The sequence below is a fragment of the Coregonus lavaretus genome (genome assembly GCF_964263955.1).
Source record: "Coregonus lavaretus genome assembly, chromosome: 9".
Lineage (NCBI taxonomy): Eukaryota > Metazoa > Chordata > Actinopteri > Salmoniformes > Salmonidae > Coregonus > Coregonus lavaretus.
The window spans coordinates 58,040,299-58,065,292 of record NC_139996.1 but is presented as its reverse complement, the minus strand read 5'-3'; the positions used below and the strand labels follow the sequence as shown (position 1 = coordinate 58,065,292).

Sequence of the window (24,994 nt, the reverse complement as noted above, 5' to 3'; positions counted from 1 at the left end):
TATGCGCGTGTTCGCCCTGTGTGTGTGTGTATGTGCGTGCACTGGGGTCGCAAGCTTTGAACCACTCCTTTTTGGTGTTTGCCGGTCAAAAAGGTGACAACCACTGAGCTGACAAATAAATTGCAGATTTGCTGTACAGCTATAGGATCGGGTGGAGTGCAAATGTCAAAATGTAGGGAAAGAGGATTGCCATAAATAAATATGCAGCTCCAAAAATGTTGGGTGATCAGGAATATTAACTGTTCACTTTGCAAGCTCACAAGTAATGGGACATCAAGCAACAATTACTAGCATAGTCCTACTGGTCTTTTGGTATGTCAAAATTGCTTGAAATTGATCATATACGAAGTTTGGATTTGGAATTTGTTGTTAAAATGTATTATTACATAATCAAAATGTGTTGTAGACAAACTAATAAAAAGGACTATCTGGTAGCCTCAATAAATAGACAAAGATTTGTAGTTGAACAAGTCATTGCATGTCTTTCTTTTTTTTACCTTACTTGAAAAAAACGTATCTCGACTTGGCTTGCTCTTAGAATGCACGACTTGGACTTGACTCGAGACTCAACCCATTGTGACTCGACTTGAGACTCGGACCTTGTGACTTGAGACTTGCTTGTGACTTCAAAAATGTTGACTTGGTCCAACCTCTGGCTCTTACTGACACCTACCCATGAGCCCCCTGTAACCAGCCTACTCACCCACTGAGCACCGACCGACACCGGACGTCCATGGACCTTGAAAAGTAGTTGAAATTTGGTCAGTCCAAATCTGAACCAATCATAGACATCTGTTTCACAAGTTTGGACAGCACAGTACAGTACAGTGCAGTAAATAAAACATATATTATAGGTCAGTATAATACAGTACTGTAGAGTAGAGTTTAATACAGAACAGTACAGTACATTAGACTACACTAGAGTAGAGTACAGTGTCATTTACTGTATTGTACTGTTCTTTACTGTACTGAACTATACTGTACTGAACTCTACTCTACTCTACTGAACTATACTCTACTGTGCTGTGCTGTACTGAACTGTACTCTACTCTACTCTACTGTGCTGTATTCAATCTAATTTTATTTGTCAAATGCTTTGTAAACAACAGGTGTAGACTAACAGTGAAATGCTTACTTATGGGTCCTTTTCGAACAATGCAGAGTTAAAGATAAAGATTTAAAATAATAATAATAATAATAATAATAATAATAATAATAATAATAATAGAAATAGTGATACGAGGAATAAATACACAGTGAATAGTGAATAACAATAACGAATAAAAATACTTTGATGTCCGAACTTGTGAAACATAGACGTCTATGATTGGTACAGATTTGGTCCGCTCGGACCAACCACATTTGGTCTTGTTTGGGGCGGAGCTCATTCGAATAATAGCCAGTTTGTAGATTAATACCGAAATATGCAAAGGAGGATATTAAATGTTTCTACCTTTGTGTACCTATTCTGGATACATCACCATGAAGATAATGGCATTCATTATTATGCATTTCTGCATAGTACAGATCAGAGACCCATGACGACATTCTTTTAGAATCATTCTGTTACCGGGTGTTAATCCACTTCACTTACTGTAGTTCAATAACCAAAATATATTTTCTCAAACTCAAGGGTTCATATCATAGTTGACAGCCCATTCTTTCTGCAGACATCTTATCATTTTAATTTGGAGTACATATTTAACAGAGTTGTTTGAAAATGTGGCCACATAAAAAACGGAGGGAGATTTTACCGTCATTCTGTTACCAAACGTTACATCTGTGCCCTTCTTTGAATAAAGTATACATGCAGTATAAAAAAATAAAAAAATAAAAACATTACTGTATGTCTAGTAAATCACTGTGTGTGTTTTTTTTTTCATAAAAATAACTCCAAATATATGTTTTATAATTTGTTTCCCTGAGCATCCTTTTGCCATTGAAATGATCAGTCTGATCATGTGGGCGTGCTGATACACCTTTAAAACAATTAACATACACAGCTCTGATTGGCGAATAGGATCGTCTAGACTTTAGAGCCTAACACGTTTAACCTTTCAAAGTAGGAGGATACATATGGAAATAAAAGGTGACTGGTCAGAATTATCAGATCAGGTTGTGATGTCATGCTGTGAGCCAAAAACTCCATCCCACCTGAACAGGCTGAAATTCCAGGCATTTTTTTCTCTCCAAAAAGTCACACTAAAAGGGCATTATCATAATTTTCACAATTTCAGAGCGCTATTTCAACATCATAGTGTGGAAATATCATTACAAAAAAGAAAAGGAAAATCACGTTTTTGACTGCACTGCCCCTTTAAAGGTAATCCTTGTGCATAGAGTTGTATGGTGTGTTTAACTTTGCAATCAATGGTTTTTGTTTGGCATACTATTAAAGTGAAAAATCGGAGTCTCAGCGTCATTCTGTTACGGTGGAATTGCCCATGTCTCATAGTGAGAAATTGGGGTCACACTTTATTTGGACTATCAAAGTGTTACCGAAAATTGAACTATGGAGATAAATGAAAATGGAATTGCTCCCAATATGAGGTTATTCCATTTTACCTTGTTTTTTTGCAAACAACAGATACAGTATAGAGTCGTAAACTTGTGTTCTGCTCTGAGTCTGAGACTCTGGTGAATAGTGGGAAATGGATTGGCTCTGCCAGCATGCTATCCACAGAGAGAACACACATTCCCCTCTCTGTGTATTTCTCACATTGATGATGATTATGTGTGTATCTGCTTGAGTGTGTGTGTGTGTGTGTGTGTATCTGTTTGTGTATGTGTGTGTTTATATGCATGTGTGTGAGTGTTTTCCTGTGTGTGTGTGTGTGTGTTCTGCTGTGTGTATGTGATAGAACAGAACAAAGATTTCCTTCTCAGTGTAGTTCACAGTTTACAGTTAGTAAACTCATTCAGCAATTCTTACATGTATTGTGTTGTCTGCTTATCTACCTGAGTGTGTGTATTGTGCATGTGTGGCATGTGTGTCGTGTGTGTGTGTTTGCTTATTTACCTGATGACATTTGTTTTAAGATGCTGTATTCTCTGCTTGTATTCTGCCAGGGGAAATGTCTCTCTGTCTGGCGGTGAGCGAGGGAATTTGAAATGAAAAGTTTTCTATTCTAACGCTAATGCGTATCTCGAATGGAATATGATGTTGTCTTTGTGAGGAAGTCCCAGTTGCCTTAGCAGAATAGCTGTTGTTGAACGCTTGAGTGCCTCTGGGTATTTGACAAAGAAGCCATAGTTAGTGTGCTTACTTCAGGAAGAACACTATTGTTTTCTGACATAGTCAAGCTTACTAACTTAGATAGCAACTTAGTTTAATGACTACAATGGAAGATACTTTTGGACAGCTGAAGCAAGCACAGCATTTTCTATTGAGGACAATGACCTTTTTGTAGTTTTTCTCCATTGCTGTAAATGAAACAACACAGTGCTATTTCTGTACAACATTCTCTTTTTGTTTGCTTAGAGAAGGTGAATAGCATAGAATAGAATAGTAATGAATCTGAAAGGGGTATTGTCTTCCTTTATTAACATGGCAGGATGTCGGTCTCTCTCTCTCTCACACACACACACACACACACACACACACACACACACACACACACACACACACACACACACACACACACACACACACAGAAGCCTGTACATAATGCTGAATGTGTGTGTCTCTCCTATAACCTGTCTTTCTTTTCCAGGCCTGGTCAAGCTGGGGATCCACTGTGTCACATGCCAGAAAGTCGCAATTAAGATTGTCAACCGAGAGAAACTCAGCGAGTCGGTACTAATGAAGGTAAGACTACACCCCTGAATATAATCTTCTCTGTTCGGTAGGCACAACATGTAACAAAATGTAGGGATTCAGGGAGGTACTACCTGAACTTGTCCAATAAGAAATGCTTGTTTTCATTTTCCGTGCTGCAAAAAGCTTTGATGTGGTGTGCCCAAATGAACACGATCCAAATCTACAAATCTGTGTGTTGGTACTCTTGCACTCAGGCCTATACAGTATTTGGTCCCAGTTGGTTTCTCTCTCTCGACTAGGGGTTGCGAAATTGTGGGAACTTCCAATAAATTCCCATGTTTTCCCTAAATCCCGGTTGGAGATAAGCAGGAAATCCGGAATCCTCCAACCCTTTCATTCTCTTTGGACCTCTCCTAATGTCCTCCAAAACCTGTCCAGTGTCCTAGCTTCCTCTATAGCTACTACACAGGTATGGAGCAATACAAATATTCATTTGAAAAATAAGATTACAACCTGCTCACAATTAGACTCTTTCTGGAGGCTTTGCCTATAATTGGCCCCTCTGCTGGTTTCAGGAAGAGGGGGATGGAAAGGGCAGGGAGAGGGCCATGACCTGATAAACTATCATTGTATTTCCTGGGACACATAGAGAGAGAGAGGAGCGCCTGTAATTGTTTAGATATTAGGTGTTGAGAGGGGCACGTGAGGGTTTGATTTGCAAATTGAACCCAGTCGATTTGCAAATGTAAATGCCTCCATTTGGCTCCATGTCTGAAACTGTTGTATTACAAAACCCGAGAGATAGAAACCAGAGTCTTTGATTTTTTTGTTTAATATTTCTCCGCCTGTCTCTTTCTTTCAAGCGTTTCCCTTAGATTTTGTTTTATAGGTAAGATAGAAAGGCCCCTAAAGCAACTGCCAGGGCTGGTCACAAGAACATTTGCTGTGTAACAGTAGAGTAGACATGGCTGACATAATATGGTCATGGTCAAGCACGCACACACACACACACACACAAAAACACACACACACACACAAACACACACCTGTACATGCACAGACAGTCTGTCTCTCTCTCTCTCTCTCTCTCTCTCTCTCTCTCTCTCTCTCTCTCTCTCTCTCTCTCTCTCTCTCTCTCTCTCACACACACACACTCTCACACTCACACTCACACTCACACTCACACTCACACTCACACACACACACACACACACACACACACACACACACACACACACACAAACACATTACACTCTTTCTCATCTCAATTCAATTCAAAGGGCTTTATTGGCATGGGAAACATATGTTTATATTGCCAAAGTAAGTGAAATAGATAATAAACAAAAGTGAAATAAACAATAAAAAATGAACAGTTAACATTATACTCACAAGTTTCAAAGCAATAGACACATTTCAAATGTCATATTATGGGGATGAACAGACTTAAAATGATGTGCAAATAGTTCAAGTACAAAAGGGAAAATAAATCAACATAAATATGGGTTGTATTTACAATGGTGATTGTTCTTCACTGGTTGCCCTTTTCTTGTGGCAACAGGTCACAAACCTTGCTGCTGTGATGGCACACTGTAGTATTTCACCCAATAGATATGGTTGTTTATCAAAATTGGATTTGTTTTGGAATTCTTTGTGGGTCAGTGTAATCTGAGGGAAATACTGTATGTGTCTCTAATATGGTCATACATTTGGCAGGAGGTTAGGAAGTGCAGCTCAGTTTCCACCTAATTTTGTGGGCAGTGTGCACATAGCCTGTTTTCTCTTGAGAGCCAGGTCTGCCTACCTTAGCCTCTCTCAATAGCAAGGCTATGCTCACTGAGTCTGTACATAGTCAAAGCTTTCCTTCATTTTGGGTCAGTCACAGTGGTCAGGTATTCTGCCACTGTGTACTCTCTGTTGAGGGCCAAAAAGCATTCCAGTTTGCTCAGTTTTTTTGGTAAATTCTTTCCAATGTGTGAAGTAACTATCTTTTTGTTTTCTCATGATTTGGTTGGGTCTAATTGTGTTGCTGTTGCTGTCCTGGGGCTCTGTGGGGTCTGTTTGTGTTTGTGAACAGAGCCCCAGGATCAGCTTGCTTAGGGGACTCTTCTCTAGGTTAATCTCTCTGTAGGTGATGGCTTTGTTGTGAAAGGTTTGGGAATCGCTTCCTTTTAGGTGGTAGTAGAATTTAACAGCTCTTTTCTGGATTTTGATAATTAGTGGGTATCTGCCTAATTCTGCTCTGCATGCATTATTTGGTGTTTTACGTTGTACACTGAGGATGCTTTTGCAGAATTCTGCATGCAGAGTCTCAGTTTGGTGTTTGTCCCATTTTGTGAATTCTTGGTTGGTGAGCAGACCCCAGACCTCACAACCATTAAGGGCAATGGGTTCTATAACTGATTCAAGTATTTTTAGCCAGATCCTAATTGGGATGTTGAATTTTATGTTCCTTTTGATGGTGTAGAAGGTCCTTCTTGCCTTGTCTCAGATCATTCACAACTTTGTGGAAGTTACCTGTGGTGCTGATGATTAGGCCGAGGTAGGTATTGTTTTTTGTGTGCTCTAGGCAATGGTGTCTAGATGGAATTTGTATTTGTGGTCCTGGCAACTGGACTTTTTTTGGAACACCATTATTTTAGTCTTACTGAGATTTAAAATCAGGACCCAGGTCTGACATAATCTGTGCAGAAGATCTAGGTGCTGCTGTAGGCCCTCCTTGGTTGGGGACAGAAGAACCAGATCATCAGCAAACAGTATACATTTGACTTCAGATTCTAGTAGGGTGATGCCGGGTGCTGCAGACTGTTCTAGTGCCCTCGCCAATTTGTTGATATATATGTTGAAGAGGGTGGGGCTCAAGCGGCATCCCTGTCTCACCCCACGACCCTGTGGAAATAAATGTGTGTTTTTTTGTCTGTGTACATGGATTTTATAATGTCGTATGCTTTTCTCTCAACACTGCTTTCCATCAATTTCTATAGTAGACCCTCATGCCAAATTGAGTCAAAAGCATGAGAAGACTTTGTCTTTGTTTTATTTTGTTTGTTTGTCAATTAGGGTGTGCAGGGTGAATACGTGGTCTGTCGTATGGTAATTTGGTAAAAAGCCAATTTGACATTTGCTCAGTACATTGTTTTCACTGAGGAAATGTACAATGCTGTTGTTAATGATAATGCAGAGGATTTACCTAAGGTTGCTGTTGACGCATATCCCACAGTAGTTATTGGAGTCAAATTTGTCTCCACTGTTGTGGATTGGGGTGATCAGTCCTTGGTTCCAAATACTGGGGAAGATACCAGAGCTGAGGATGATGTTAAAGATTTTAAGTTAAGCCAATTGGAATTTGTAGTCTGTATATTTTGTCATTTGATTTAGGATACCATAAACACCACAGTCTTTAGTATTTGATCCTAAGATTTGTAATTGATCATATATACAGTGGGGAGAACAAGTATTTGATACACTGCCGATTTTGCAGGTTTTCCTACTTACAAAAATCCAGAAAATCACATTGTATGATTTTTAAGTAATTAAGTTAAGTATTTGATACATCAGAAAAGCAGAACTTAATATTTGGTACAGAAACCTTTGTTTGCAATTACAGAGATAACACGTTTCCTGTAGGTCTTGACCAGGTTTGACCACTCCTCCATACAGACCTTCTCCAGATCCTTCAGGTTTCGGGGTTGTCGCTGGGCAATACGGACTTTCAGCTCCCTCCAAAGGTTTTCTATTGGGTTCAGGTCTGGAGACTGGCTAGGCCACTCCAGGACCTTGAGATGCTTCTTACGGAGCCACTCCTTAGTTGCCCTGGCTGTGTGTTTCGGGTCGTTGTCTTGCTGGAAGACCCAGCCACGACCCATCTTCAATGCTCTTACTGAGGGAAGGAGGTTGTTGGCCAAGATCTCGCGATACATGGCCCCATCCATCCTCCCCTTAATACGGTGCAGTCGTCCTGTCCCCTTTGCAGAAAAGCATCCCCAAAGAATGATGTTTCCACCACCATGCTTCACGGTTGGGATGGTGTTCTTGGGGTTGTACTCATCCTTCTTCTTCCTCCAAACACGGCGAGTGGAGTTTAGACCAAAAAGCTTTATTTTTGTGTCATCAGACCACATTACCTTCTCCCATTCCTCCTCTGGATCATCCAGATGGTCATTGGCAAACTTCAGACAGGCCTGGACATGCGCTGGCTTGAGCAGGGGGATCTTGCGTGGGCTGCAGGATTTTAATCCATGACGGCGTAGTGTGTTACTAATGGTTTTCTTTGAGACTGTGGTCCCAGCTCTCTTCAGGTCATTGACCAGGTCCTGCCGTGTAGTTCTGGGCTGATCCCTCACCTTCCTCATGATCATTGATGCCCCACGAGTTGAGATCTTGCATGGAGCCCCAGACCGAGGGTGATTGACCGTCATCTTGAACTTCTTCCATTTTCTAATAATTGCGCCAACAGTTGTTGCCTTCTCACCAAACTGCTTGCCTATTGTCCTGTAGCCCATCCCAGCCTTGTGCAGGTCTACAATTTTATCCCTGATATCCTTACACAGCTCTCTGGTCTTGGCCATTGTGGAGAGGTTGGAGTCTGTTTGATTGAGTGTGTGGACAGGTGTATTTTATACAGGTAACGAGTTCAAACAGGTGCAGTTAATACAGGTAATGAGTGGAGAACAGGAGGGCTTCTTAAAGAAAAACTAACAGGTCTGTGAGAGCCGGAATTCTTACTGGTTGGTAGGTGATCAAATACTTATGTCATGCAATAAAATGCTCTCTCTCTCTCTCTCTCTCTCTCTCTCTCTCTCTCTCTCTCTCTCTCTCTCTCTCACTCACTCACTCACTCACTCACTCACTCACTCACTCACTCACTCACTCACTCACTCACTCACTCACTCACTCACTCACTCACTCACTCACTCACTCACTCACTCACTCACTCACACACACACACACACACACACACACACACACACACACACACACACACACACACACACACACACACACACACACACACACACACACACACACACACACACACACACATCAGCTGCTACTGAACTTTGAGTCAGCCAGTCCCTCTAGCCAGCTCCAAATGTCACCTTTTAATATTCTAATGAACTCCTGTCCCTGCGGTGCGATTAGAACAGAATGTGACACTCCTGACCAGGTGTGTGTTACAACCCCCAGCTCCTCTAGCCCCCGTCAGCCACCTTCCACCCATCCCCAGGGTCCTGCCTATGACTTCATATGACTCTATGATTGGTCTTAGGGGTCTGGAGGTTTTGCTGACATAAGGAAATTAAGAGGTAAGGGGAAAATGAAGGACAAAGGGGAGGAAAGGAAGACATTTCACTGTCAAGGCTGTAAATTATAGAAACGTTAGACATTTCACTATAAGTGCTGTAAAGTATTCTCCTTACATGGGGCACCATTTCTGTAGGGTATTCACGACACATCACAACAATACTTTTCTGTGGAAAGAGTGCATTGCTGAAACTAAAATGACAGTCACCGTTTTTACCCCATGATTAGTTCCATAAGTGTTTCCCTTTTTTAAATATCATATTTTTTTAAGGTATTTTTTTGTTATTCAGACAGGATATAAAGGGGAGACATATGAGGGAATAGAGGCAGATCAGAAATGATCAACCTAGACCAGGAAACGAATCCCGGTCTCTGGTGCGGGGATAACATGTGGACTAGAGTCAGACAGGGAACCTTCCTACCGCATCTCTGTACTGTATATAGATGGAGAGGTGAATGAAAGGCCTATTGTAATTGCTGCTATGTATGACTTGGTGTGAAACAGAGAGGGAGTGGGAGTGTTGAATGACTGTGAGTAATTAAAGTATTTACTCACCACATACATGAAGTGGAGAACGGATAGTTTGTTTGACTGACATACTGTGTGTGTCAGTGCTCTGGAGTGTGTGTAAGTGGGGTTTACTCTGTGACTAAGCAGATACGGTCAATGTGAGATAGGGATGAGGGGTGGTGTGGTCTGCCGAACGCATTACCGGGGGCAAACTACCCGTCCTCCAAGACACCTACAGCACCTGATGTCACAGGAAGGGCAAAAAGATAATCAAGGACATCAACCACCCCGCTATCATCCAGAAGGTGAGGTCAGTACATTTGCATCAAAGCTGGGACCGAGAGAATGAAGAACAGCTTCTATCTCAAGGCCATCAGACTGTTAAATAGCCATCACTAGCACATTAGAGGCTGCTGCTGCCTATTGAAATCACTGTCCACTTTAAGAAATGGAACACTAGTCACTTTAATAATGTTTACATATCTTGCACTACTCATCTCATATGTAAATACTGTATTCTATTCTATAATGTTCAACTGTATCTTAGTCCATGCAGCTCTGTCATTGCTTGTCCATATATGTATTTATTATTCAATTCCCTTTGTGTGTTTTGGGTATATGTTGTGAAATTGTTAGATATTACTTGTTAGATATTACTGCACAGTCGGAGCTAGAAGCACAAGCATTTCGCTACACCCGCAATAACATCTGCTAAACACGTGTATGTGACAAATAAAATGTGATTTTATTTGATTTGGGTGAGTTTATGACTGGCATGAGTATCTTACTGTGTGTGTGTGTGTGTGTGTGTGTGTGTGTGTGTGTGTGTGTGTGTGTGTGTGTGTATTTTGAGCAATTGTACATTATCTTCTCTTCTCTACTTATCTCCTCTCATCTCCTCTCCTATTCTCTCATTCTCAGAAGATACAACATGTAGACAGAGGCAGAACCTCAGTCTTTACACATGGACATCCCCAAACTCAGTAGAGGAGAAGAGTAATCCGTAAAAATGCAGACATGCACAATAGTGTGTTTGAAACATTGAACTGAGACAGATCTTTTGCTCTGAACCAGTGCACTGAAAACAATCTCTCTCTCTCTCTTTCTCTTTCTCTTTCTCTCTCTCTCTCCTTCTCTCTCTCTTTCTCTCTCTCTCTCTCTCTCTTTCTCTCTCTTTCTCCTTCTCTCTCTCTCCTTCTCTTTCTCTCTCTCCTTCTATCTCTCTCTCTCTCTCTCTCTCTCTCTCTCTCTCTCTCTCTCTCTCTCTCTCTCTCTCTCTCTCTCCTTCTCTCTTTCTCTCTCTCACTCTCTGTCTCTCTCCTTCTCTCTTTCTCTTTCCCCCATCTGTCCCTTTGCTCTTTTGCTTCTCATCACTTCTGAGCTATAAACTATGTTGTGTACGTGTGTGTGTGTACGTGTTTGTGTGTGTGTGTCTTTATGTGTTTGAACAGCATGCCTTTATTGTGAGAGTGAGAAGGCTCGATCTCCCTCTGAGTTTGGACTCTGATCTCTTGTCTACCCTTTATGGCAGATACGTATGTCATCTGTTCTGACTAATTAAAATATTGAAGTTGTAAAGACACGCATTAGTAATTGACTAGCTAAGTATTGCAATCAAATTAAAACAATCAAGTAAAAAAAACTATTACAATTGTTAATACTACTCAATTAATTCAGTGACTGAGATGGTTGTATGTTTTGCAATGTATCTCCCCAACAGACCCTACTGTTCTATCATTGGTGTGGGGTCAAGCATGGGAATGACCTGACGTATCACCATAGAGGTGGAGATTAAACGTTTATAAGAGTACATGGCCGTTAAGGCAAAATTGTTCTTCATGATGTTCAAACATTCATAGATGACCAGCAGGGTAAAATAATAATCACAGTGGTTATATAGGGTGCAACAGGTCAGCACCTCAGGAGTAAATGTCAGTTGGCTTTAACCCCCTAGAGTCGATAGGCGCACCGGTGCGTCAATCTCAGTTACTTTTTAAGAAAATCCCCTCAATAATATTATTGCAGAGCGAGAGAGGGAGAGGAGAAAGAATGAAAATAGGCAGAGGGAGAGAGAGGGAAGGGGAGAGATAGAGACAGAACAGGAGAGAGATAGCGAGAGAGAGAGAGAGAGGCAGTCTACAGAGACTGATATAATTGCCCCCTGAAGCAAATAATTGAAGGAGCTGAAGAGGTTCACATGTGAAATTAGAACATCAAGCATGCCCTCACACACCATAACACACAAGTGCACGTGCAGATGCACCCTCAGACACATACCAGCGTGTACCTGCTCACACACATATGAGCACGTGTGTACGGAAGGTCATTAAGATATGAGGGGTGGATGTGCTTGTCTCTACACCTGCAATTGTGTGTGTTTGTTAGGCACCTTGAAAGAGGTATGTGTTACAGATTATGTGTGTGGAGGTGGTGCAGATATCTGTATATATATGCGTGTGTGTGTGTGTGTCCATGTGTGCGTCAGGTTGTGTGTGTGTGTTCGAGAGAATGAGAGAGAGAGATAAAAGACATAGAAAAACTGAACGAAAAAAAGTGAAGGTTGCGTTGCAAAGCTTGAATATAAAAACAGAGAGAATAGACATTGTATTGTTGAGGAGAGAGAGCACAATGCCAGGGCTTTAGATGAATTACAGAGAGGTAATCCAGTTACCCAGACCCCACAGTGACAGACCAACATATTTCCTCTCCTCCATCCCTCCCTGCCTCTCCTCCTAAATATTATAGATTGGCTATTCTCCCCCTCCATCACTGGGGAAGGGGGGTTCAAAGAGGGTACAGAGGGCCAGGGGTTTGTGTGTGTGTGTTTGTCTGCATCTGTGCGTGTGTGAATCCTTGTGTGTGTGTGTGTGTGTGTGTGTGTGTGTGTGTGTGTGTGTGTGTGTGTGTGTGTATGTGTGCATGTGTGCGTGTGTGTGTGAGTGAGTGTGAGACACACAGTGATATAAATGGGTCTCATATGTTTCCGGTCTGAGCGTTGATACATGGAGCTTTGTATGGAGCTCAGATAAGAAGCCAGGGCTTAGGACACAGTTTGATCCTGAACAGAGAACACAGCGCTCTCTCTCTGTCTCCCGTTCTCTCTCTCTTCTTCCCTGTCTCCCTGTTTCACCTCACTGTTTTACCCTCTCTAAACGTTCCATTTATGTTGTAAATACATTTTTTTTGCAGTAATACATTTCCATATGATCTAATTGAGAAATGGTCCCAAAACATTTAAAGGGTAGGTAGCATAAATATAAGTACATGTAAAATATGGATTTACATTAGTATATGCATCAAAAGTCCCAATGTAAAAACATTCACTTTATCTCTTTTTGCTGCAGCTTTCTGCCCCACATATTGCAGAATCGTTAACCTATATGTTTTACTTGCCAATTGTTTCTGGGGTTATCCCTAAGATCTGGAAAACAGCATAAGCCCTCCCACTACACAAAGGTGGAGATCCTTCTGACTTGGATAACTACCATCCAGTTTCCAAGCTATCTTGCCTTGCCAAAGTTTTAGAACCCTGGCCAACTCTCAGCTTAGAACTTTTTAAACTTCTCAGTCTATTCTTAATGGACATCAATCTGGTTTTAGACCTGGACATAACACTGTTTCAGTGGCTGCACTTGTCTTAGGTGATGTGCTATATTGTTTTGACCATAAAAATCATTGTGCTGCCTTATTTACTGAACTGTCGAAGAAATTTGAGATGATTGACCATTTTGTACTTGTTCAAAGGTTGTCTGAAATAGACCGTGATCAGGCATCTTGCAATTGGTTCAAGAACTATCTAACGGAGAGGACACAATGTGTGCTTACTGACATTATCAAATCTAGTTTCCTCAATATTACAAAAAGTATGCTGCAGGGGGCGATTTTGGGCCCTGTTCTCTTCACTATTTATATAAATAATATTGGTCTATCTGTTAAAAATTGTAACATTCATCTCTACGCGGATGATACAGTTATTTACTCCTGTGCCCCTTCAGTACAGCGAGCCATTCATGATCTTCAGCATGGTTTTGAGTCAATTGACTCAAAAATTGCTTACTGATCTTGAACTAGTGCTAAATGCTAATAAAACCAAGTTGATGTTGTTCTCTAGGTCTCGTAATATTGCATATTTGCACATTGAAGGGTGCCCAAATTGAGCAACTTCCCCATTATAAGTACTTGGGTATTTGGATTGACGATAAGCTCTCTTTTAAAACACACATTGAAACACTGACAAAAATGTTCAGAATTAAGATTGGTTTCTTTTATAGAAATAAATCATGCCTCACTTTGGAAAGTAGAAGGACGTTTGTTTAAGCAACGCTTCTCCCAGTACTTGATTATGGTGATATAATCTAAAGTACATGCATGCTGCAGCCTCTGCTTTAAAACCTTTAGATTCAGTCTATCATTCAGCTCTGCGTTTTATCACTGGTGACAATTTTTGTACACATCACTGCATTTTGTATAGTGCTGTTAGCTGGGAGTCTCTGACTACCAGAAGGGCCCAGCATTGGCTACTTTTTGTATATACAGTGCATTCGGAAAGTATTCAGACCCCTTGACTTTTTCCACATTTTCTTACGTTACAGCCTTATTCTAAAATGGATTAAATCGTTTTTCCCCCCTCATCAATCTACACACAATACCCCATAATGACAAAGCAAAAACTGGGTTTTAGAAATACAAAAATACAAAAACAAAAACTTGAAATATCACATTTATGTAAGTATTTAGACCCTTTACTCAGTACTTTGTTGAAGTACCTTTAGCAGTGATTACAGCCTCAAGTCTTCTTGGGTATGACGCTACAAGCTTGCCACACCTGTATTTGGGGAGTTTATCCCATTCCTCTCTGCAGATCCTCTTAAGCTCTGTCAGGTTGGATGGGGAGCGTCACTGCACACCTATTTTCAGGTTTCTCCAGAGATGTTTGATTGGGTTCAAGTCCGGGCTCTGGCTGGGCCACTCAAGGACATTCAGAGACTTGTCCTGAAGCCACTCCTGCATTGTCTTGGCTGTGTGCATAGGGTCATTGTCCTGTTGGTAGGTGAACCTTCGCCCCAGTCTTTGGCAAACTCCAAGCGGGCTGTCATGTGCCTTTTACTAAGGAGTGGCTTCCGTCTGGCCACTCTACCATAAAGGCCTGATTGGTGATGGTTGTCCTTATGGAAGGTTCTCCCATCTCCACAGAGGAACTCTGGAGCTCTGTCAGAGTGACCATCGGGTTCTTTGTCACTTCCCTGACCAAGGCCCTTCTTCCCCGATTGCTCACTTTTGCCGGGCGGTCAGCTCTAGGAAGAGTCTTGGTGGTTACAAACTTCATCCATTTGGAGGCCACTGTGTTCTTGGGGGCCAGTTTTTGTTTTGTCATTTTAGGGTATTGTGTGTAGATTGATGAGTAAAAAAAAAATATTTAAACAATTTTAGAATAAGGCTGTAAAGTAACAAAATGTGAAGGGGTCTGAATACTTTCAAATGCACTGTAAATAAAAGTAAAAAAGTTACACCTAACTTTTTTATATTTTTTGAGTTATTACACAAAACCGATCTGATTTCCGAAGAATTCATGTCGGAAAATGTTATTCTGGGGTGTGATGTAATATGGAGGACCTGGCAAGCCAGGCTATTCCCTATAATGTAAATTCCAACAGAAGTAACTTAAAATGTGTAACTTCAAATTAAACCAACTCATTTGCACTCATGACTACTGGTTTCAATTACATTTTCAGCCAACTTACAAGAAAATACTTTTTGAATTAATTGTTACAAATCAACTTGCAAGGTTACTAGTCAACTAGCCTGCTAACACTAGTCCTACTAGCCTGCTAATGTTAGGCTAGCACTGAATGAGTCAGCCAGTAGCTATCAACACCTAGCTTACAGCTACATTAAAGTAAAGTTTTGGAAATACATAACTCCATCCAATCAGTATTCAAAGAATGTTAGCTACGTGCAGTTATCTCAACCAGCAAGCTAGCCAGCCTGCTAACGTTAGCTATTTAGCCAACTAGCTATTAGCCTAGCCAGCCATATGATGTTGAAAAATAGTGCATTGTGGGTAGTTTAGAAGTTATCCGGAAATATGTTAATAAATATGTAATAACCCAAAAACATAATGATCAAATCAAATCAAATCAAATCAAATTTTATTGGTCACATGCGCCGAATACAACAGGTGCAGACATTACAGTGAAATGCTTACTTACAGCCCTTAACCAACAGTGCATTTATTTTAAACAAAAAAAGTAAGAATAAAACAACAACAAAAAAGTGTTGAGAAAAAAAAGAGCAGAAGTAAAAAATAAAGTGACAGTAGGGAGGCTATATATACAATAGAATAATGATGTACTTATAGGTAAACAGATCATGACTACAACTAAGTTACTAAGACTTTGACCACACTGTGTAGTTACGTTGGTGATGAAAGACTCATGCTTCCTACCCTTAAAGTTCAGGTGAGTTTTAATGTTAAGCTCCTAAGACTGGGTTGTCTATATACAGGTGTTCAGTCAATACTAAGGTCAGTCATCTTTTTACACCTAATGTTGTTTCCAATTCCTGATCCCCAAATAAATATTTATTCACACACACACACAAACACACACACACACACACACACACACACACACACACACAAACACAAACACAAACACAAAGCAGACTGAACCAGGTTTTTCTCTAGGATTTTGCCTGTGCTTAGCTCTATTCCGTTAATTTTTATCCTGAAAAACTCCATAATCCTTGCCAATGACAAGCATACCCATAATATGACGCAGCCACCACCATGCTTGAAAATATGAAGAGTGGTACTCAGTGATGTGTTGCGTTGGATTTGCCCCCAAATATAACGCTTTGTATTCAGGACATGAAGTTCATTACTTTGCCACCATTTTTGCAGTTTTACAAACAGGATGCATGTTTTGGAATATTTTTTCTGTACAGGATTCCTTCTTTTACATTTACATTTTAGTCGTTTAGCAGACGCTCTTATCCAGAGCAATTAGGGTTAAGTGCCTTGCTCAAGGGCACATCGACAGATTTTTCACCTAGTCGGCTCGGGGATTAGAACCAGCGACCTTTCGGTTACTGGCACTACGCTCTTAACCACTAAGCTACCTGCCGCCCAAAAATTCACGCTGTGAATTAGGTTAATATTGTGAAGTAACTACAATGTTGTTGATCCATCCTCAGTTTTCTCCTATCACAGCCATTAAACTCACAGCAATAAAGTGTTTTAATGTCACCATGGACCTGAGCGGTTTCCTTTCTCTCCGGCAACTGAGTTAGGGAGGTGCCTGTATCTTTGTAGTGACTGGGTGCCCTTCTTTGCGAGACATTGGAAAATCTCCCTGGTCTTTGTGGTTGAATCTGTGTTTGAAATTCGACTGAGGGATTGACATTTTGCGGTCGATGACTGAAGCATGTAAAGCTTGACACTTTAACTTCATCAATACCCTGCTCTCTGGTCCCCTTCCCACTGGGCACAGACGTCAATTCAATGTCTATTCCACATTGGTTCAACGTAATTTTATTGAAATGATGTGGAAACAACTTTGATTCAACCAGTGTGTGGCCAGTGGGTTGGAACACGTTCCATATGGACATGAATGTGTCAATGAGTCTGACAGACACATGCACACACACACTCACATACACACACACACATACACACGCTTCTCGGCCGTGCTGAAGTGGCTTTGCACTCACACACTCAAGCACTGACTTCACCATAGTAACATACAGTGCCTTGGAAAAGTATTCATCCCCCTTGGCGTTTTTCCTATTTTGTTGCATTACAACATGTAATTTAAATAATGTAATGGACATACACAAAATAGTCCAAATTGGTGAAGTGGAATGAAAAAAATAACTTGTTTCAAAAAATTATGAAAAATAAATAACAGAAAAGTGGTGAATGCATATGTATTCACCCCCTTTGCTATGAAGCCCCTAAATAAGATATGGTGCAACCAATTACCTTCAGAAGTCATAATTAGTTAAATAAAGTCCAGCTGTGTGCAATCTAAGTGTCACATGATCTGTCACATGATCTCAGTATATATACACCTGTTCTGAAAGTCTGCAACACCACTAAGCAAGGGGCACCACCAAGCAAGCGGCACCATGAAGACCAAGGAGCTCTCCAAACAGGTCAGGGACAAAGTTGTGGAGAAGTACAGATCAGGGTTGGTTTATAAAAAAATATCAGAAACTTTGAACATCCCAAAGAGCACCATTAAATACATTATAAAAAATTGAAATAATATGGCATCACAACAAACCTGCCAAGAGAGGGCCGCCCACCAAAACTCACTGACCAGGCAAGGTGGGCATTAATCAGAGAGGCAACAAAGACACCAAAGATAACCCTGAAGGAGCTGCAAAGCTCCATAGCGGAGATTGTAGTATCTGACCATAGGACCACTTTAATCCGTACACTCCACAGAGCTGGGCTTTACGGAAGAGTGGCCAGAAAAAAGCCATTGCTTAAAGAAAAAAATAAGCAAACACGTTTTGTGTTCACCAAAAGGCATGTGGGAGACTCCCCAAATATATGGAAGAAGGTTCTCTGGTCAGATGAGACTAAAGTTGAGCTTTTTGGCCATCAAGGAAAATGATATGTCTGGCGCAAACCCAACACCTCTCATCACCCCGAGAACATGTTTTTCATCGGCAGGGACTGGGAAACTTGTCAGAATCGAAGGAATGATGGATGGCGCTAAATACAGGGAAATCCTTGAGGGAAACCTGTTTCAGTCTTCCAGAGATTTGAGACTGGGACGGATGTTCACCTTCCAGCAGGACAATGACCCTAAGCATACTGCTAAAGCAACACTCGAGTGGTTTAAGGGGAAACATTGAAATCTGTGGTATGACAATTTTTAACAGATTGACCAATGGTGTTTATATCAATAGTGAAAAGAACAGGTCCCAAAATTGACCCCTGTGTTACACCTTTATGGACTTCAGACTTAACCCCCTCAATCAGAGTTCTGTCACTAAGCTAATCATGAACAGGTGTCAGAGCTAGGGCTGTTGCGGTGACATTATTACTGCCACACCGGTGGTCACGAGTCATGAAGGCAGTCAAATTCCACATGACCGTTTAGTCATGGTAATTAGGTTCTCCAAGCTCTGATGCTGCTGCTGGTCATTAGTAGCCTACCAAACTTGCTAACTGCCTGGTACTCAAACACTTCATGAGAGCCCGTGAGCTCATGTTGTGAACATTTCTATAGGCTATTGCAGGAGAAAACAGAGTGATGGCCGTTAATAAAAAGAGGATGATCCCATCAGCTTTCTATAGGCTAGGTCTACTATATTTATTTTGCAACTTTCCTAATATTTAGCACATTGCTTATATTTACAACAGGAGTATAGCCTACCGGGCTGGCATGAAAATAAACCACGGGGAAAAGCGTCCTCCATTCGTTATTTAAGTGCATAGATAAATGATTTTTTCCCGCTGCCTCTGTTTCGATACAAGTGCATGATAATGGTCCATTCTAAATAAAATTGGCCTATTGGCCTATATGTTTTGATAAGGTTTGTATCACAACTAAAGTGGCCAAATAACTTCTTAAAATTAAGCACATTAATCCGCTTTACAAGGGGTGTAGAGCCTAACTGAAATATACAGTATAAGCATAGAGTGAGTTTCAAGTTTGTGGAAGATACTTTTCACCATAAAAATGCACCTTTATAATAAAAGCATTACATGCATAATTGCATTTGCGGTCACTTTTGATAATGATGTTTTCTGCTAATGGAACATTCGTGCTTATAGCCTACTACCATGTGCGCATTGCTGCGCTAATAATGTGAAGAAATAGCCTAATAGTTTATCAACATTTTAAGCTAAACATTCTGATCTGTTGCGTCGGCCACAGTGCATAAAAAAAGTTTTCTGATGCTAGTGGTTGTATTAATTTGGGATCTATCACATCCCACAACTGTCCCAGACTATGTTTGGAATATTTATTGATCTTGTGGACTCACTAAACACAAATATTCCATTTATAAATATGTCTGAGTGTTGGAGTGTGCCCCTGGCTATCCTTAAATTAGAAAAACAAGAAAATCGGGTTGTCTGGTTTGCTTAATATAAGGAATTTGAAATTATTTATACTTTTACTTAAGTATATTTTAGTAATTACATTGATATTGTTGATATTTAAGTATATTTAAACCAACCAATATATTTTTACTCAAGTAGTATTTTACTTGGTGACTTTCAGTTTTACTTGAGTCTGGTTTTCTGTTCTACCTTATAATTAAATTGTACACACCAGTGGTGGAAAAAGTACCCAATTGTAATTTCTCTCAAATTTTGTGAACACATTTAAATACCAAATGGCCTATAGGCTATGCCTATGCTCATTGTAGGCCCATGCCTCTTTAGTAAATAAGCTGAAAAGTCATTTCAGGCTATTCCGTTTAAAACAACTGGAGCCAGTGGCAACCCGTCATTCAGGGCAGTTTTGAGCACCACATTTTTAACAACAGAAAAATCATTGAGTTAATAAAGCCGCATACAAACCTGGTCTCTTTTTTGCTTTCTTGAGTAAGGCAGCTCCAAAATGCAGGTGTTTCAGCGTAACTCAGTGCTTTCTGTGGTGGTGGGGCAGCCAGTGGAAAATACGGAGCGTAGGTGTTGGTAATGTTCTCTAGTTGCGTCATGACTAGCTCAGTGTTCTGTCACTCGTGGGGACAGTACGTCACCGCCAAGTCTAAGGGTAGAGCTCGAAAATTCAAGCCCCTTGGGTGCTGCCACAGAGTTACATTAGAAGTACCCATCCAAGAAGGCTCAAGGTCATTAGCCACAGATAAAATGACGTCAAATCACCTGATATCTACAGTAGCTTTGATTGGACTGATCATGTCAACATCATACTTTCAAAATCTTACTAGCAGTCATCATCATGAATCAAGTCGACAATCTACTGGCAAATCCTTTTTAATCCTTGTCATATGAAGATAAATAATGAAGATAAATTATAGATAAAACGTATCGGTGCTCATCGGCCATTGGACATAAACATTACACAACAAGTTGGAAATCGCAAATTCAACAATGAGTGGTTTGGAAGGAATCAGTAACAGTGGCTAACTGCAAGCATTGCAAAGCAATCACTAGCCTGCTATTCAGTGGAGTGGCTGTGTGGTCCCAAATATGGGATTAAGGGTCTCTTTTCCAAGTTTAAAATGATAAACATTCAACATTGGCCATGCTGTCAATGAAGCATGATTTGTGCCGCGCTCAAAACAACTGTTAACTCGGAACTGCGAAAACTTGACTTCAGTGAGTTCAAGACAACTGGGAACTCGGGAAAAACGAGCTCCGACTGGGAAAATACATTTTGAACGGTCATCCAACTCAGAATTTTAAATCTAGAGCTACGACCTGAAGATCAATGATAACTATCAATGATAGTTATATTGACTACGTCCGTCCTAGCTCGCTCATTAATGTCTTAATCGAAATTACGGATTGCATCTAATCCGCTTGTCGTCCCCTTATGCCATAGTTTGTACATCTCAATTGTCATTAGAAACCACATTTGTTTAAGCAAGTCAGCCATATCAGCTATGATTTTTTTTTTTAAGGCAGTAAATGAGGCTGAATGAACTGTTTCGCTGCCAGACAAGGCTCTGCTGATAGCCAGGTGTAGCAGTGGTAAGATGTTGGGACAGCTTTATTTTGGCCCTAACAGTTTGTGGGCACAGTTTGTCACCGTTATAATGCAATGAATGTATTGTTTAGTGTTGTGTTGTGGCTTTGCTGGCATGCATCCCACTTTTTTTTTCTCCCCACCAAGATTTACATGCTAAAATCGCCACTGACTAGAGCATTTGGATATGGGATATGAAGAATAACCTTGTACTGGGGACAATAAAAAGGCCACTCTAAAATGTACAGTTTTGTCACACAACACAATGCCACAGATGTCTCAAGTTTTGAGAGAGCGTGCAATTGGCATGCTGACTGCACGAATGTCCACCAGAACTGTTGCCAGAGAATTAAATGTTCTTATGGTAGAGAAAGGAACATGTCGTTTTAGAGAATGTGGCAGTACGTCCAACCAGCCTCACAACCACAGACCACGTGTAATCACACCAACCACATTCTGATTGGCTGGGCCTGGCTCCCCAGTGGGTGGGCCTGGCTCCCAAGTGGGTGGGCATATGCCCTCCCAGGCCCACCCATGGCTGCGCCCCTGCCCAGTCATGTGAAATCCATAGATTAGGAGTTCTACTAAGCTATATGGAATTGTTTTAAGAAGGTCATATGGAAGATAATTTAGCTATTTGATTTTGAATTTTAAGACCACTTCAAGTATAATAATAATAATAATAATAATAATAATAATAATAATAATAATAATAATAATAATAATAATGATAATAATTAGATACAAAATGATTTTTGGCCTTACTGGTAATAGCCCACACAAATGCATTGAAGAACAAATTCACTACATAGATGAATAGATATTCCCCTCCCAAAAAATCAAAAATACGTTTGTTCTGAAGTGTCTGTTCGATATCTGAGAGATATAAGAAAGATCAGGAAAAGTGTATTTTTTTATTTTTTTTTACATGCATTTAACGCCATATTTTTGGCACTAAACAGTCTCCATATATATACAGTACCTTCGGAAAGAATTAAGACCCCTTGACTTTTTCCACATTTTGTTATGTTACAGCCTTATTCTAAAATGTATTACATTGTTTTTTCCCCCCTCATCAATCTACACACAATACCCCATAATGTCAAAGCAAAAACAGGTTTTTAGAAATGTTTGCTAATTTATATATACCCAGTACACCCCCCCACACACACACATTTACATAAGTATTCAAACCCTTTACTCAGTACTTTGTTAAAGCACCTTTGGCAGCGATAACAGCATCAAGTCTTCTTGGGTATGACGCTACAAGCTTGGCACACTTCTCAGCTAACAAGGAACGTAACTGAGACATTTGTAACATTCCCCTTAAGTCTTCCAGAGGTACTGAATGTCATAGCCCGTTTGGGACATTATAGGCACATTCATAACATTTCTAATAAGTATTATAGAGGTTATAAATATCAGGTCGCTATACAGACATCATGGGAACATTAAAAACGTTCCTTGGTAGTCCATGAAAGGTTCTGAATATCATGTTATTTTGGAGATATCCTAGGAACATTTCATAACGTTAAATTTAGAGCTATGGTTTGTCTTCATGTGACGTTACAATCGGAATGATAGAAATACATTTTTGAACATTGTCTGTAAGTTTCACAATAACATTATTATGACTTATGTGGGGACTAAAATAACTTTGTGGTCACGTCCTGGAACGTAATTTTGTTAGCTGGGTTGTATTTGGGGAGTTTCTCCCATTCTTCTCTGCAGATCCTCTCAAGCTCTGTCTGGTCGGATGGGGAGTGTTGCTGCACAGCTATTTTCAAGTCTCTCCAGAGATGTTTGATCAGGTTCAAGTCCGGGCTGTGGCTGGGCCACTCAAGGACATTTAGAGACTTGTCCTGAAGCCACTCCTGTGTTGTCTGGGCTGTGTGCTTATAGTCGTTGTCCTGTTGGAAGGTGAAACTTCACCCCAGTCTGAGGTCATGAGCGCTCTGGAGCAGGTTTTCATCAAGGATCTCTCTGTACTTTGCTCTGTTAATCTTTGCCTCGATCTTGACTAATCTCCCAGTCCCTGCCACTGAAAAACATCCTCACAGCATGATGCTGCCACCACCATGCTTCACCGTAGAGATGGTGCCAGGTTTCCTCCAGACTTGATGCTTGGCATTCAGGCCAAAGAGTTCAATCTTGGTTTCATCAGACCAGATAATCGTGTTTCTCATGGTCTGAGAGTCTTTAGGTGCCTTTCGACAAACTCCAAGCGGACTGTCATGTGCATTTTACTGAGGAGTGGCTTCCGTCTGGCCACTCTACCATAAAGGCCTGATTGGTGGAGTGCTGCAGAGATGGTTGTCCTTCTGGAAGTTTCTCCCATTTCTACAGAGGAACTCTAGAGCTCTGTCAGAGTGACCATCGGGTTCTTGGTCACCTCCCTGACCAAGCCCTTCTCCCCCGATTGCTCAGTTTGGCCAGGCGGCCAGCTGTAGGAAGAGTCTTGGTGGTTCCAAACTTCTTCCATTTAAGAATGAAGGAGGCCACTTGGGGACCTCCAATGCTGCAAAAAAAAATTGTACCCTTCCCCAGATCTGTGCCTCGACACAATCCTGTCTCGGAGCTCTATGGACAATTCTTTTGACCTCATGGCTTGGTTTTTGATGATATGCACTGTCAACTGTGGGACCTTATATAGACAGGCACACGTTTTAGAATAAGGCTGTAACGTAACAATGTGGAAAAAGTCAAGGGGTCTGAATACTTTCCGAAGGCACTGTACTTCCATAATTTTTTTAAACTGGTACCGGGGGACTTTCAGACGAGTCTTGTGAGGCCTGTGGGTGTCCTAGAGCAAAATAACCAGTCAAAAGTTTGGACACACCTACTCATTCAAGGGTTTTTCTTTATTTTTACTATTTTTTACATTGTAGAATAATAGTGAAAACATCAAAACTATGAAATAACACATATGGAATCATGTAGTAACCAAAAAAGTGTTAAACAAATCAAAATATATTTTATAGTTGAGATTCTTCAAATAGCCACCCTTTGCCTTGATGACAGCTTTGCACATTTTGGGCATTCTCTCAACCAGCTTCACCTGGAATGATTTTCTAACACTTGAAGGAGTTCCCACATATGCTGAGTACTTGTTGGATGCTTTTCCTTCACTCTTCGGTCCAACTCATCCTAAACCATCTCAATTGGGTTGAGGTCGGTGGATTGTGGAGGCCAGGTCATCTGATGCAGCACTCCATCACTCTCCTTCTTGGTCAAATAGCCCTTATACAGCCTGGAGGTGTGTTGGGTCATTGTCCTGTTGAAAAACAAATGATAGTCCCACTAAGCGCAAACCAGATGGGATGGCGTATCGCTGCAGAATGCTGTATCCGTTCACCCACACCGCGTCTCACAAAGACACAGCGTTTAGAACCAAAAATCTCCAATTTGGACTCCAGACCAAAGGATACATTTCCACCTGTCTGTCCATTGCTTGTGTTTCTTGGCCCAAGCAAGTCTCTTCTTCTTATTGGTGTCCTTTAGTAGTGGTTTCTTTGCAGCAAATCGACCATGAAGGCCTGATTCACACAGTCTCCTCTGAACAGTTGATGTTGAGATGTGTCTGTTACTTGAACTCTGTGAAGCATTTATTTGGGCTGCAATTTCTGAGGCTGGTAACTCTAATGAACGTATTCTCTGCAGCAGAGGTAACTCTGGGTCTTCCATTCCTGTGGTGGTCCTCATGAGAGCCAGTTTCATCATAGCGCTTGATGGTTTTTGCGACTGCAC

General features: G+C 40.8%; 1 protein-coding gene across 1 annotated transcript in view; it reads left to right on the top strand.

Annotated features, from left to right (window-relative positions):
- Positions 1-24,994, top strand: part of brsk2a (BR serine/threonine kinase 2a) — a gene marked incomplete at both ends in the record, with an annotated part of 414,243 nt that overhangs the window by 197,063 nt on the left and 192,186 nt on the right. The window contains one exon of the mRNA XM_084169332.1: positions 3,714-3,808. Within this exon, the coding sequence (XP_084025458.1) occupies positions 3,714-3,808 (95 nt within the window). The remainder of the gene's footprint in view (positions 1-3,713; positions 3,809-24,994) is intronic.